This window comes from Oncorhynchus tshawytscha, linkage group LG03 (genome assembly GCF_018296145.1).
Source record: "Oncorhynchus tshawytscha isolate Ot180627B linkage group LG03, Otsh_v2.0, whole genome shotgun sequence".
NCBI classification, from domain to species: Eukaryota; Metazoa; Chordata; class Actinopteri; order Salmoniformes; family Salmonidae; genus Oncorhynchus; species Oncorhynchus tshawytscha.
The window spans coordinates 44716988-44728661 of record NC_056431.1 but is presented as its reverse complement, the minus strand read 5'-3'; the positions used below and the strand labels follow the sequence as shown (position 1 = coordinate 44728661).

At 37.7% G+C, this 11674-nt stretch overlaps 2 protein-coding genes across 2 annotated transcripts; both read right to left on the bottom strand.

Moving 5' to 3' along the window:
• Positions 1 to 2705: 2705 nt before the first annotated feature.
• On the bottom strand, positions 2706 to 5729 carry hoxd9a (homeobox D9a). Its single transcript, XM_024405522.2, has 2 exons — positions 5072 to 5729; positions 2706 to 4769 (listed from the first exon to the last, which is right to left on the bottom strand). Exons 1-2 carry the CDS (start codon positions 5625 to 5627, stop codon positions 4525 to 4527), a joined length of 801 nt encoding a protein of 266 aa, XP_024261290.1. The 5' UTR covers positions 5628 to 5729; the 3' UTR covers positions 2706 to 4524.
• Positions 5730 to 8235: 2506 nt separating this feature from the next.
• On the bottom strand, positions 8236 to 10576 carry hoxd10a (homeobox D10a). Its single transcript, XM_024405515.2, has 2 exons — positions 9701 to 10576; positions 8236 to 8967 (listed from the first exon to the last, which is right to left on the bottom strand). The coding sequence occupies exons 1-2, from the start codon at positions 10434 to 10436 to the stop codon at positions 8693 to 8695; spliced, it is 1011 nt and encodes a 336-aa protein (XP_024261283.1). The 5' UTR covers positions 10437 to 10576; the 3' UTR covers positions 8236 to 8692.
• Between the last annotated feature and the right edge of the window lie 1098 nt (positions 10577 to 11674).

Below are 11674 nucleotides of genomic sequence, written 5' to 3'. Positions count from 1 at the left end.
TTGGTTACAATATCGCATAACGCATAACACATGTATTAACTAAGATATTTGAAACAAAAGAAATCGATAGAGGAAGATCTATAGGATCTTCCCACCGAAACAAATTCGACCAGGCTCAATGTGGTGTTGAAAATAGGGTAGAACAAATAACTACACGAAATCAGCCCCAAAATAGAAATGTGGTATTTATTGAGAAGAAAAAAACGCTTTAGACCTACTAAGCTATGCATGCGGTTCGGTTGTAGTCCTCACACACCTTTTTGGCCAGACTATCATCCTTTACTCCTAGGATATTAAAATCATAAAATGATCTGTTCTAACTAACAAGTTATACTTGTGGGCCTATTTTTCATATATTGAATTCATAAAGGTGAAATAATGGACCATGATTGAATATTTACGCAAATATAGGCTACCTAAACACATTAATACAGCACACATGCACGTATTATTAAGGCAAACCAAATGTATCCCTATTAGTCCAGGGAATCCAGGACTATGATTTTTTTAAAGACTATTACGCATTATGTCATAATGTCATGTATTTTGGCGTATTAATCAATGCTCAGTATTTTCTTGAGGAAACTAAGCAACAAAGAAATACAAACTTACATTACATGTGTATGTTATTATTATTATTAGTAGTACAATTCATTGTAGCAGTCTTTCGTTCATGATAGTACCAATGTGCTTCGGGTCTGTAAAGAAATCGAGAAGGCAGTGTACACAAATGGCCTTTAGGATGTTTTCGTGTGTGTATTTCAGCGTGATTCGGCTGGGCATGGGTATGCGTAATGCGTGCGTAAAATGGGTATTGTATTCTGTTGCATTCTATTGTTGTGTTTCAGTGGGATTGGTACCATTGGAGAAAGCATTTTTTAAATGGTAAACTCATTTTCTTATTGTGGGGTCGACACATCGAACCTTATCTCCCTGGTCACATGGGGTTGGAGGCAAAATTCTTTCTTCTGCTTCAGTTTTATGGCCTACCGACTGTCTGTTTCTTCTCCTCACTAGGGGTTAGAAGACTGCATTATGCAATGTTCCATTCCAGCATATTATCATTATTTTCAAAGAATTGTGCAATTTTACGGCAAGAGAAGGATATTTTTGAAAATAGTAAGCCTAGGAATTGGGCCTGTACGTGATTCGAAAGCACATTTTACGAGAATCAACCAACCTTGAGGTCTCATCCAGAGGAGCGTCTGTGGAAAAGACGGGCTTTCATTTAGGCGCTCTGGTAGTTCGCCAGTATTACCACCGGACGATTTATAGTCAAGGTATTGTAGCAGCTCGGTCTCTTGCGGTGTCGTAAAGGCCTGCTGTCTCTGTAAATTATCGTATTTGTGAAATTTAGAGCAGTCGCTATGACACGTAATTCCACAAGGATTCGGTTGATAACTTGGGCGCTGCTTTGCATGATTATAAAATTATTGAACTTGATGCAGAGGCTGCTACAGACCCAATAGACAAGCTTGTGGAAAGGCTGAATTGTAAGCTGCAAGAAATGCCTTTTCTGTTTGTAGGCCCAACTGCAATAAAAAGGCTCGAAATAACAACACATTTCTGCCTCATTTTAAGGACAATTCCAACGATTCAATGGTGACTGGAGTAGGCTAGTTTTGTTGTCCAACAGTCTTACGGTTGGCTTAGTTTTTTAAATTCCAGAAGTCAGTAACTGTCGACTGCTGAACATTGATCAAGCACACCTAAAGACACATTTGCCGTTTCTTCTGATCCCAACGCATGAAAGGAACCAGGGATAGGAGAATGTTTTGCTATAGGTCGACTTGTCCTGCGGTATATATTATTTATATGTTTGTTTTTAATGAGACTCATAGATAACTTTGACCCCAAAATAGCGCAGAAAAGAAACCTACAAAGAGGCAAGGTCAACAGATATGTTATGATACAACCGCATACCGTAGGAGCAAAAACATCCTAGAATTATATGTACAGTAGTTAACATCACTGGATGAGGTTGAAAAAAAATACAAGTGGAGGGAATTCAGAGTTCAGTGTTTGTCCCATGAAAGAAAACAGTTCTAATATTTTCGTATATGTAGGCCTATCCTTTCCTTTTCATTGGTCTTCGCTAACATTTCAAGGACATTTCTGATAGGCCTAGGTGAACCAATAAATCAACTGATACAAATAAACAAATAAATAATCGTAATTAATAATAATCCTATTAATTATCATAGTAACTCAAATCATTAATTACAAACTATTATACCGATTGCTCTAATGTAAAAGCATATTTTCACTGTTTTCTGTTATTAATGTAGGTATGGTTATAGGCTAATTACGCTCATTATATTTAAGGGTTAAAATAAAAATCTAGTCAGCGACACAATACTAAATGAGAATTTTCGCCAAATCTATAATTGCAACTATAACACTCAATATGTTATTTGATGTAGACCTATAGGCCTATATTCTATCTGCCGATAAAAGCGATCTAACAAAGCCTCCAATCTTTAGAAAATATATATTTTTAATTAATTAATTGAATATTATATTTGAAACAAACATTTAGGGCCTATACCTCGATCAACCCATCGACCGCCATTGAGATGTAGTCTTGTGTAGAACAACGTCGCCCTCTAGCGCTCTTGATTACCAACAAAATGCTCCCCCAGTATAGAATAAGTTGTCTCTCTTCATTAACCAATAATACTATCTAGTAGACCACTTTAGCAATACTTGGAGAATAGGGGGAATTAATGTGTCAATCATCATCATTTATTTTCATCAAAGTAACCAGAGCGATTACAAATTATGCATCAAAATCCAACTGTATTCTCAGATGTTTCAACACCCCCTGATAAACAATGTACGTTTTTTTCACATAAAACGCAGGTCTTTTTTTTACACACAGAACAGTAATTACATGTGACATTTCGTGGAATTTCAGAAACAGGGTCTAAATCCACCCTTGCAGTGCCAATAGATCCACCGCTGGAAACGGCCTTCTAAGCAGCAGTCAAAGTGAAGTTTTGCCCTCTCAATAGGAAATGCAGTTGATGAATAAACGTGACTTTCTATCCATTAGGGGGTCTGATTTCCTCTCAGTCACGAAGACAGACAATTTATCGACCAGACACCCTGTAGAAAAAAATGGCTGCATTTCTGTTAGTCAGCAACAGACTCAAACACCCCAAGTAAGAGTGTTTCAAAGGAGAGTGCAATTATTGCCCTGGCTCATAAACTCATTTAGACCAGACGTCTAGCCATCTATATGGGTTTATTGGACCACGTTTCTTCCTGCTTTAAAGCAATTATACGTGCAGGTTGGACAATAAATTGGAAATCCGTGCAACACCTCTCCCAATCATAAATTCTTTATTACTAGTCTTTTTAAACCATGTTCATTCTCCTACTTTTCAAGTGAAGTCCAACCACCTTGTAAGCCAAATTCATACTAGGAAAACAATCCTGAAATGGTAGTTCACTACACCAAGTGGCACCTTTTAGATGTTTCATTCTGCTGACCTTAAAAACATTTTTTTTAAAGACAACGAAATGTCCAATCATTGAATCTCCAGGCTCATACAGATTAACCAAAATGAATGTATTTAAGTGAAAGAAACGGTATCATTAACCCTACGTCGGCCCTCATCAACCCATCTAATTATGTTTGCAAGAAGGCGTTATTAGTCCTCCCTCTCAATTCTTACGAAGTACTGCATTGATGCGATGGGGCCTACACTAGCCCATGGCTTTATATTAAGAGTCGGCTAATACACGTTGTTGAATTGGTGTTCAGGAGCGTCAGGAATAACTATATACAGCAATGCATCTCAAATTGAATTATATATATATATATATATATTCAAATACAATGTAGCTAGGCTAATAACAAGCATGTCTATATAGGGACAACCACTGCAAAACCACTGAGCAGAAAAGGTGGTTTAAGAACAACTTAACGGTTAAATACAGCCGGAATTGGATTGTAAAAATGCAGGAATATTAGCCTATGTAATGATTAAGGCTACGCCCAATAGCTTTCTTGTCTTTTTTCAAAACTAGCAACCTCAGAAAAAACACGATGACAATATCATAAATACTCAAAAACATGACCCATTCGTTTTAAATTCTTGCCCTAGAGTAGGACAAACATATTCAGTTGGCCTCTACTTTGTCAAATCATTTCCAATTTGCGTGAGGATTCTTTCGCCGAAATATAAGCATAAATGCAACTTCTTAAAACATTCGATTTTTTTTCTAAAAGGCTACACGACTAAGAAAACTATATACGGAAGCATATTATTCCCTGGTCTCATTTTGGGCATAAATACTCGAGCTCGGGTTAATCAATAAGAGTAATTCGTTTAAGACTCAACATTTACTTTGATTAAAACAAAAAAGAAAGACCGCGTATTTCCGGGCATGTTGAGTCAACCTTTCCATTTGATACATCAACACAAAAATGCATAGCTTAAGCTCCAACCAACCTTTTATTCTAAGTAATCACAACAATATGATACATCAAAAGGCGAGGGACTACACCCAGTCTAGTTATAAGTGATCCTTACTGCCTCTCTCTCTGTTCATCTTTTTCATTTTCATTCTTCTGTTCTGGAACCAGATTTTGACCTGCCTTTCAGTTAAATTGAGAATTCGAGCAACTTCGTATCGTCGATCTCGTGTCAAATACATGTTGAAGAGGAATTCTTTTTCCAGTTCTAGTGTCTGATATTTCGTGTATGGACATCGCTTCTTCCTTGTTGAACGTGCATGAATCCAGTTTGCTGCAGGGTTGTCTGGAGAAGAGAGGGGACAAAGTTGAAACTCACATGAGAATAAGCAGGAAAACGAAATAAAATAGCAAATACAAGCATCGGAATGTAATTAAATACTGTATATTTGTACAAAAGCCTGAATTTGTGGATAGAATTATTATCACACTTTTGTGTTAAATACCCACTTTACAGCAGTGGGTAGTTTTTTTCGGCCCGTGGTTATGAGCTAGACACTTTTATAGGTTAGTAAAACCTCCAGTTTTACACACCCAGCTCCTACAGTTCTTACGGTTGTAAATCAGGGGGCAATTCCGTTTACTTACTTGGGTCAAGTTGTTGTTGTTGTTTCTCTTCTTTAGGCTCGCTGTGACTCGACATATCACTGCCAACGCTCTCTTTGGTTACTTTTTCTGGGCATTCGGATACTCCACATGCGTAATCAGGGCCAGGGTTGACCACCGGAGTCTCTGTCTCAAAAGTGGCACTTTCAGTCCTTTTCGGTGGTAAACTTTCGGGCTTGGTTCCATAATGCCGACTGTTAGAGTGAAAGCCGGAGAAAGAAACGTTAGAAATTGGGTCTATCCAGGACCGAACATATCTGCTGTCTGCTGCGGAGAGATGGGACTGGTGGACGTAAGGATGGTAAATCCCTGACACTGCGGCAGTGGACTGCGTGTGAACAGAGGACCAAGACCCTGGGAAAACGGCTGACTTGGGTGCAAAACTGCAGGAGGAAAAATCTGCATTGTCCCCAACACCTGATGGCCTTGAGGTCGTAGTGTGCGGACCCTGGATAAAACGCGCCCCGTACACATCCTCCACTTCATGCCCCATTATAGAGTCCACATAATAGTTACTCAGAGTGCTACTGGACGACATTTTTGGATCCCTTCGTAGTCATATAAAAGGTTACACTGTTACGGAAACCTTCCCTCTGAACAATCATAGTATTTTTGCTGGCTTAATCTTCAGGGATTGGTTACATGAATCACGTGATCATATTTACCAATACAGTGAGTAAATCAGTCCGCTGGTAACGGTAGGCCTATCTTTAATTTGCCTATTTATTCAAGAGTGCCAATAAAACCAAATGTTTGAAGAGAAAAAATGTAAAACCTTAAGAAATTCTGTGTTTCTGGGCCTTTTGAATGTGCATACATACTGTTGAGGGCGGTGCCGGACTATTTTTTTTTTTTTTACGTCAACAGATTAATACACACATTTATTTCACAACCACCACTCAACATTGATGCCATTGCATATTATGCATGTAAACTCTTACAAGATATCGTCATAAGGTATGTCATACACTCAATGCTTGTAAAACATTTTATAGACTTCTGAGTTGTAAGTCCTCGTAAAATAAATGTAATAACATGCTGTAAAATAACGAGACACCATTTCCGCACCGACTCTGTTTTGGAATTGTTAGTTTTTATTAAACGAGGAGTCACTTTCACTAGTTTGGTTGGTCTTGTAAGTTTGAATCAGGAAGTATTATTTGTATACAAATTGTATGTATCTAAAGGAGAGCCATAGGCCTAATGTTTTTATGATCAATAAAATCTTTATGAGGTGCGTTTGATTATACATTAATGTGCCCTTAATAAAACGGACTCTTGGCGCAACAAAGTGGATCTGTGCAGAGTAATGTCTAAAAATCTAGATTTAAGAGGGCCTTTTAGGTTTTCTCACTTTTGAGAACACATAACTTCTTGATTAGGCTATTAGTCGACGACTCACCTCAATAGCATTGGAACTAGCCTACTTTTGCAAACTCTCATCAAGACACATATACAATGAACAGGCCTAGAAACGTAAATAAAATCCATAAACCGATTTATTTAAAATCCATGGTCAGGATGGAGCAAAAACAACGAGAAAGAAGGAACAAAACCACACCGCGGTGAGCTGCCAATGAATTTGTGCTTGAACGTCATTAGGTCCATACACGCTATAGGGACCCGCTTCGTCAGCGTTTGCTCGAGAGACATAGCATATTATAGGTCTTGTTATAAGACCGTATAAGGGCTCACATATGCTTATAACACGTTATAGAGCATTAGCCTATACCTGGATGCTTTAAGTAAAGTGTTACCAAACGAATGATGCGGCCAAGGGGGCCAATGTTAAATAAAACCATACACTCGTTGTTGTTGGTGGTGGTGGTGTGTGTGTGTGTGTGTGTGCGTTTCAGCATTCATTCATCTGGAAATGAGGGGGTGATGTGTGAGTAAAAGTGAGGCAAAGGAAAGCGGAAAATAGGAGTACCGAGTTCAAATAGTCTGCACAGATAAAGAGCTATAAAACTTGGGTTGGACTGTACACATTGGCTGAAGACAAGTCTACTAGTGGGCCAACTATATGCTATTATAAGCCTACAAAACAAAACAAACCATCTCATGACGTTTAACTGCATCAACATAAGCAACATTTTGAATCATGACAGAATGTTGCGCCAATATTTTATTTCAATTATTATTGTTTTTAATCAGAAGTAAACATTATTGTACACTATATATATATATATATATATATATATATATATATGATCAGAGCCTTATATTTAGGTGGTATGGAAACAACCGTTTTGATCAATAAAGCAATTTAAATAGGCTATTGTTATAGGCCTATCCCTCTACACACTTAGAATAAATTGTTCTATATGGAAACCCTAATGAACCGTTTTTCTAAGAGTGTAGCGCATTTATAGTAGCATATATCCAGACGCCAATGGCTGTTTTGTAGGTTGATTAGGAACGTTCCCAGATCCGTGTAAATATCGTAACATGTTAGCTACATAGATATATAGGGCATTATTGGATATTAGTCTTATTTTTGTGTATTTGAATAGAAGTAAGTATAAATGTGTATTTTGTGTATTTGAATAGGTTTTACAGTCCACGAACGCCAATTAGATACCTTATTCACAATCAACAGCTAAAATTACTTAACTTTATTGGCTAACTTTCTTTTTCATTACTTCATTACTTCATTACTTATACGGTCTTATAACAAGACCTGCTGAAAGCTAATTGAAAATAGTCCTAATAACTAATTAATGATATATATAATAATTAAAAAATAATTCAATAGATAATAACTTAAGGCCTATAAGATCATTTGAAAATAGCCGGGCCGAAATTATGTTGAGTGTAGCTTAACGCTAAAATTGAGATGCTTCATATTGGGACCCTGCACACAGGCCTAAAGATAAAATACTTATATCGTTATTAGACTTGTTTTTCTCTTACTTTTCATTTACTTTGATTCTAGCAAGATAACCATTTGAAGCTACGGACCAGTCCCTATGAATTTTAACGGAACTGAAAGAACGTTAGGGCCTATAGTGTACCAATTCCAGAAATAGTGCTCTACTTTACTTTAATGTATTTCTTACACACCTGCCCGATGAAAAATCCTTGGCTTACTGCAAAACAAAACACTGAAATAAGAAATTACATTTGACAATCAATTTATTGCGGGATACATGCCACAAACATGCATAAGATGTACACTCATTTACATTGCTCACCACATTTATAATACAGAAACGTTTATAAGATTACTTACGATTCAGCTGACGGTTTGCGCTTAACTCTTAAACGAACGTTTAACTATTCAACCACTATTAATGTGCTTTCATGTCTGAAAAAAAATTATTTACAAACAAGTCACTGTGACTTCCTTAGACTGAATCAAACCAAACAGTCCAATAATGAATACCTACTATATTGTAATAATTTAAGACCTAGCCTCCTGTATGTACCCTGTGATGAAACATTCAAAATACACAATGCGTCACAATGTAAATGAGACAAAAATAGCAAATACAGTCACAGTTTCAGTGAAAAAAACAACAACAAAAAACAAGTCCAATGCTGCCACAGCACTACTTTGAAGAGAGAGGAAAGGGACAATTAAACAAGCATTTGTAAGCATGCTCACGAAAAGGTGAGATTTGAGGTAAGTTCCCGAATTCGGTTTTCCCTGCTCATTTTCTTGAGCTTCATCCTGCGGTTTTGAAACCAGATCTTGACTTGCCTGTCGGTGAGGTTGACGCCTTTACTGATCTCTAGACGGCGCTCTCGAGTCAGGTACATGTTGAATAAAAACTCCTTTTCCAATTCCAGCGTCTGGTGCTTTGTGTAAGGGCATCTTTTCTTCCTCCCGCTTTTTGCAGTCAACCAATTGCTCGTTGGAGGGTCAGTTTTGTTGTCTGAAATGAAATCAAACCAACACATGTTTTAACATGGCAAAATATGGAACTATCACAACTATGTTTTCTTTAGTCACACAGCTCTGATCAGAATGATAGAACGCTTCCGTTATATTGATTTAGTTTTAGCTTGTATGGGTATTATTGGTTAGTAGTCGTAATCTGCTACTACCATGTTGAAATATTACAGGCTGTAAACTCTAACTAACAACACCTGCTCTAAATTACACGAGTTTTTAGACCAAAGTAATATTTGACATGCATATTAGGCATACTGATGAAATCCACTACATTACACGTTTGTTAGAGCCTGCCGGAGTATTTCTGTATTATAATTTCGGAGGAAATTGATAATCACAACACTGAGGATGATGATACAAAACAGACTACAAGCCTTATGTCTACTAGATGTTAATAATATGGATTACACTTCAATAAATAAATAACATTTTCCCATATAATATTTACCCAAATATATAATGGAATATTCTGTTTTGCTACAATCAACAAAGTAACACATCAATTATAAATACAGAAAAATATAGAAGAGAATATACCTCAAATATGCAAATATGTGCGGGTCGAACAGTTTCCTGTAGCATTTTACTGCAACCTGAGTAAGGCTCTCATTAAACATTACGACTTTAGGGCTGTTTGTGTTTTATATTGGGTTTTATGATGCTGGAGCGTTCATATTACACCATGACACGATTCATCCTTGTATTGTACCTACCTTTCGCTTCCTTCTTTGGCAACTCTGGGCTGGAGACTGAAGCTTCAGTGGAGCAATTCTTCTCCTCCTGCGCGCTCGACTTTGGATCCGGGCTTTCCGCGGGGATGGGTGTCCTGCTTATCTCCCGGTTATGCGGTATATCAGCTGTTTTCTTTTCCACTTCGACAAAGGAAGACAACTGCGGTTTGGGAGTAATTCTGTTGAGCTGCATCAATGTGGTGTTTGGACTCGTCATCTCGTGGCCATAGTCCTGGTGTTTCCCACTCGCGTAAGTTTGGCTCAGTCTGAAATAGCCCGGAACAGGGATCTCGGGGCCATCAACTGAACACGATTCGGGGATTATATTAGAATATACAGGGACATCGGACGAGTTGACCTTTGCTATCTTGTCTGAATACATGCAGTAGTTACTCTCCTCCTTAATGTTTTGTGAAAATGTGCAATTGGGCATCTGGTTGGATGGTTGCTCTATTCTGCAAGATCTATTCGGATCTGTCCAGTTATCAATTTGAGGTATGTAAGAGTGGACATTCATGCCCATATTTTGGTGGTTGACGTCCCCTCGTTTACCGAGAGACGGCAGGAGTCCACAGGTTTGCATTCCATAAGTTCCCATTTCTGCACCGGACGGCATGTACATGTTGCTGCTGGAGTAAAAGCTGTCTGTTCTGCAAGCGCCAATCAACGAATCAACTAAAAACGTATTTGCAGCAGGAGAGCTGTTGGGAAAGGACATTTTTGGAGAAGTTTTAAAAAGGAGAGAGATGTCCTTTGTAGGCTGACATATCTAGCACAACAATCTCCGTGTTGCTCAGGATGCCTCTCTACCACATGACAAGCTCACCAATGAAATTTGAAAATGGCCTTGAGACGCAGCCTCTTTTCCCATCACATGGACGAATTGACTCATGGCTGGGAGGCAGACGTGGTCAACAGCGACACCTAGAACACGGACTTGAAATTGATTCCAAGAGTGACAAAGGACATCTTGAACATTTAGCCTGTTCTCTTGCTTGGCATGAAACAAAATCAAAGCTGATCTGCATAGTCTTAACCTGAAAATAATGTACAGTTGCATCAAGCTCCAATGCCCATACCTTGACAACTTTGAACACCTTTAGCACCATTTCAGTTCACGACTAATAGGTAATCTACTCACTTTTATAGGCTATAGAACTACTAAAGCCAATCCTTTGACATTAACTAAAGATAATGGCGGTGTAGTGATCAAAATCTAATCCTAACTGGATAGAAAAATCAATTTACAGGAGGTAATTAAACAATTACAACAAAAAAAACAAATATGACTATTATAGGCCTATATTTTTTTGTTGTCGTTGAATTCTTAATTAAACAGCGTCTGGTATAAGTAGGATGTTATTCTCTCAAAATGAAAATGCAAGGAAAGCCTACACAGAGGTGATATCGATTACCCGGTTCTAATTTTTTCATAACAATTGTAACAGCCTGTGAATGCCTGCTCTGGGTATGACGCACGTAGTTTCTTTGTGACCTATATGACGGAATAGGAAACTAATGCATTTTAATAACAATCCACGACAGCGCTAAACACACACCTTTTCTCAATTCAGCATCTCACATCGGTTTAGCAGGTCCACGTTTTCAAATAGGTAGACGATGTGGATTTTTTTTACCCAGAGAAATAGCAATTGCATTCACAAATCAACAAGTATACAGAAACAGATTATCTGCTGAATACGAATACTAATTGTATTTAGAGGACGCCATTAATGACACTCTGAATAGGCCTACCTCAATGAGCCAAGGTTCTGCACGTAGATTACTAAACAAAATAAATATGGGAGGAAAATATCAGCCTATAGATTATATCTAATAGGCTATATATTTATTTGTGGCCTATGTACATTTGTTTCATGATGTTTCCTGAAATTTAAGCATCGATTTTTGTAAATGAACCTATGATAGCCTACATACCTGTAAATGAACCCAAAT

Coding starts and splice junctions, on each gene's coding strand:
- hoxd9a (XM_024405522.2), bottom strand. CDS start 5,627: ATGTCGTCCAGTAGCACTCTGAGTAACTATTATGTGGACTCTATAATG. Junction 4,770..5,071: donor ACAACAACAACTTGACCCAA/GTAAGTAAACGG, acceptor TCTCTTCTCCAG/ACAACCCTGCAGCAAACTGG.
- hoxd10a (XM_024405515.2), bottom strand. CDS start 10,436: ATGTCCTTTCCCAACAGCTCTCCTGCTGCAAATACGTTTTTAGTTGAT. Junction 8,968..9,700: donor GCCAAAGAAGGAAGCGAAAG/GTAGGTACAATA, acceptor ATTTCATTTCAG/ACAACAAAACTGACCCTCCA.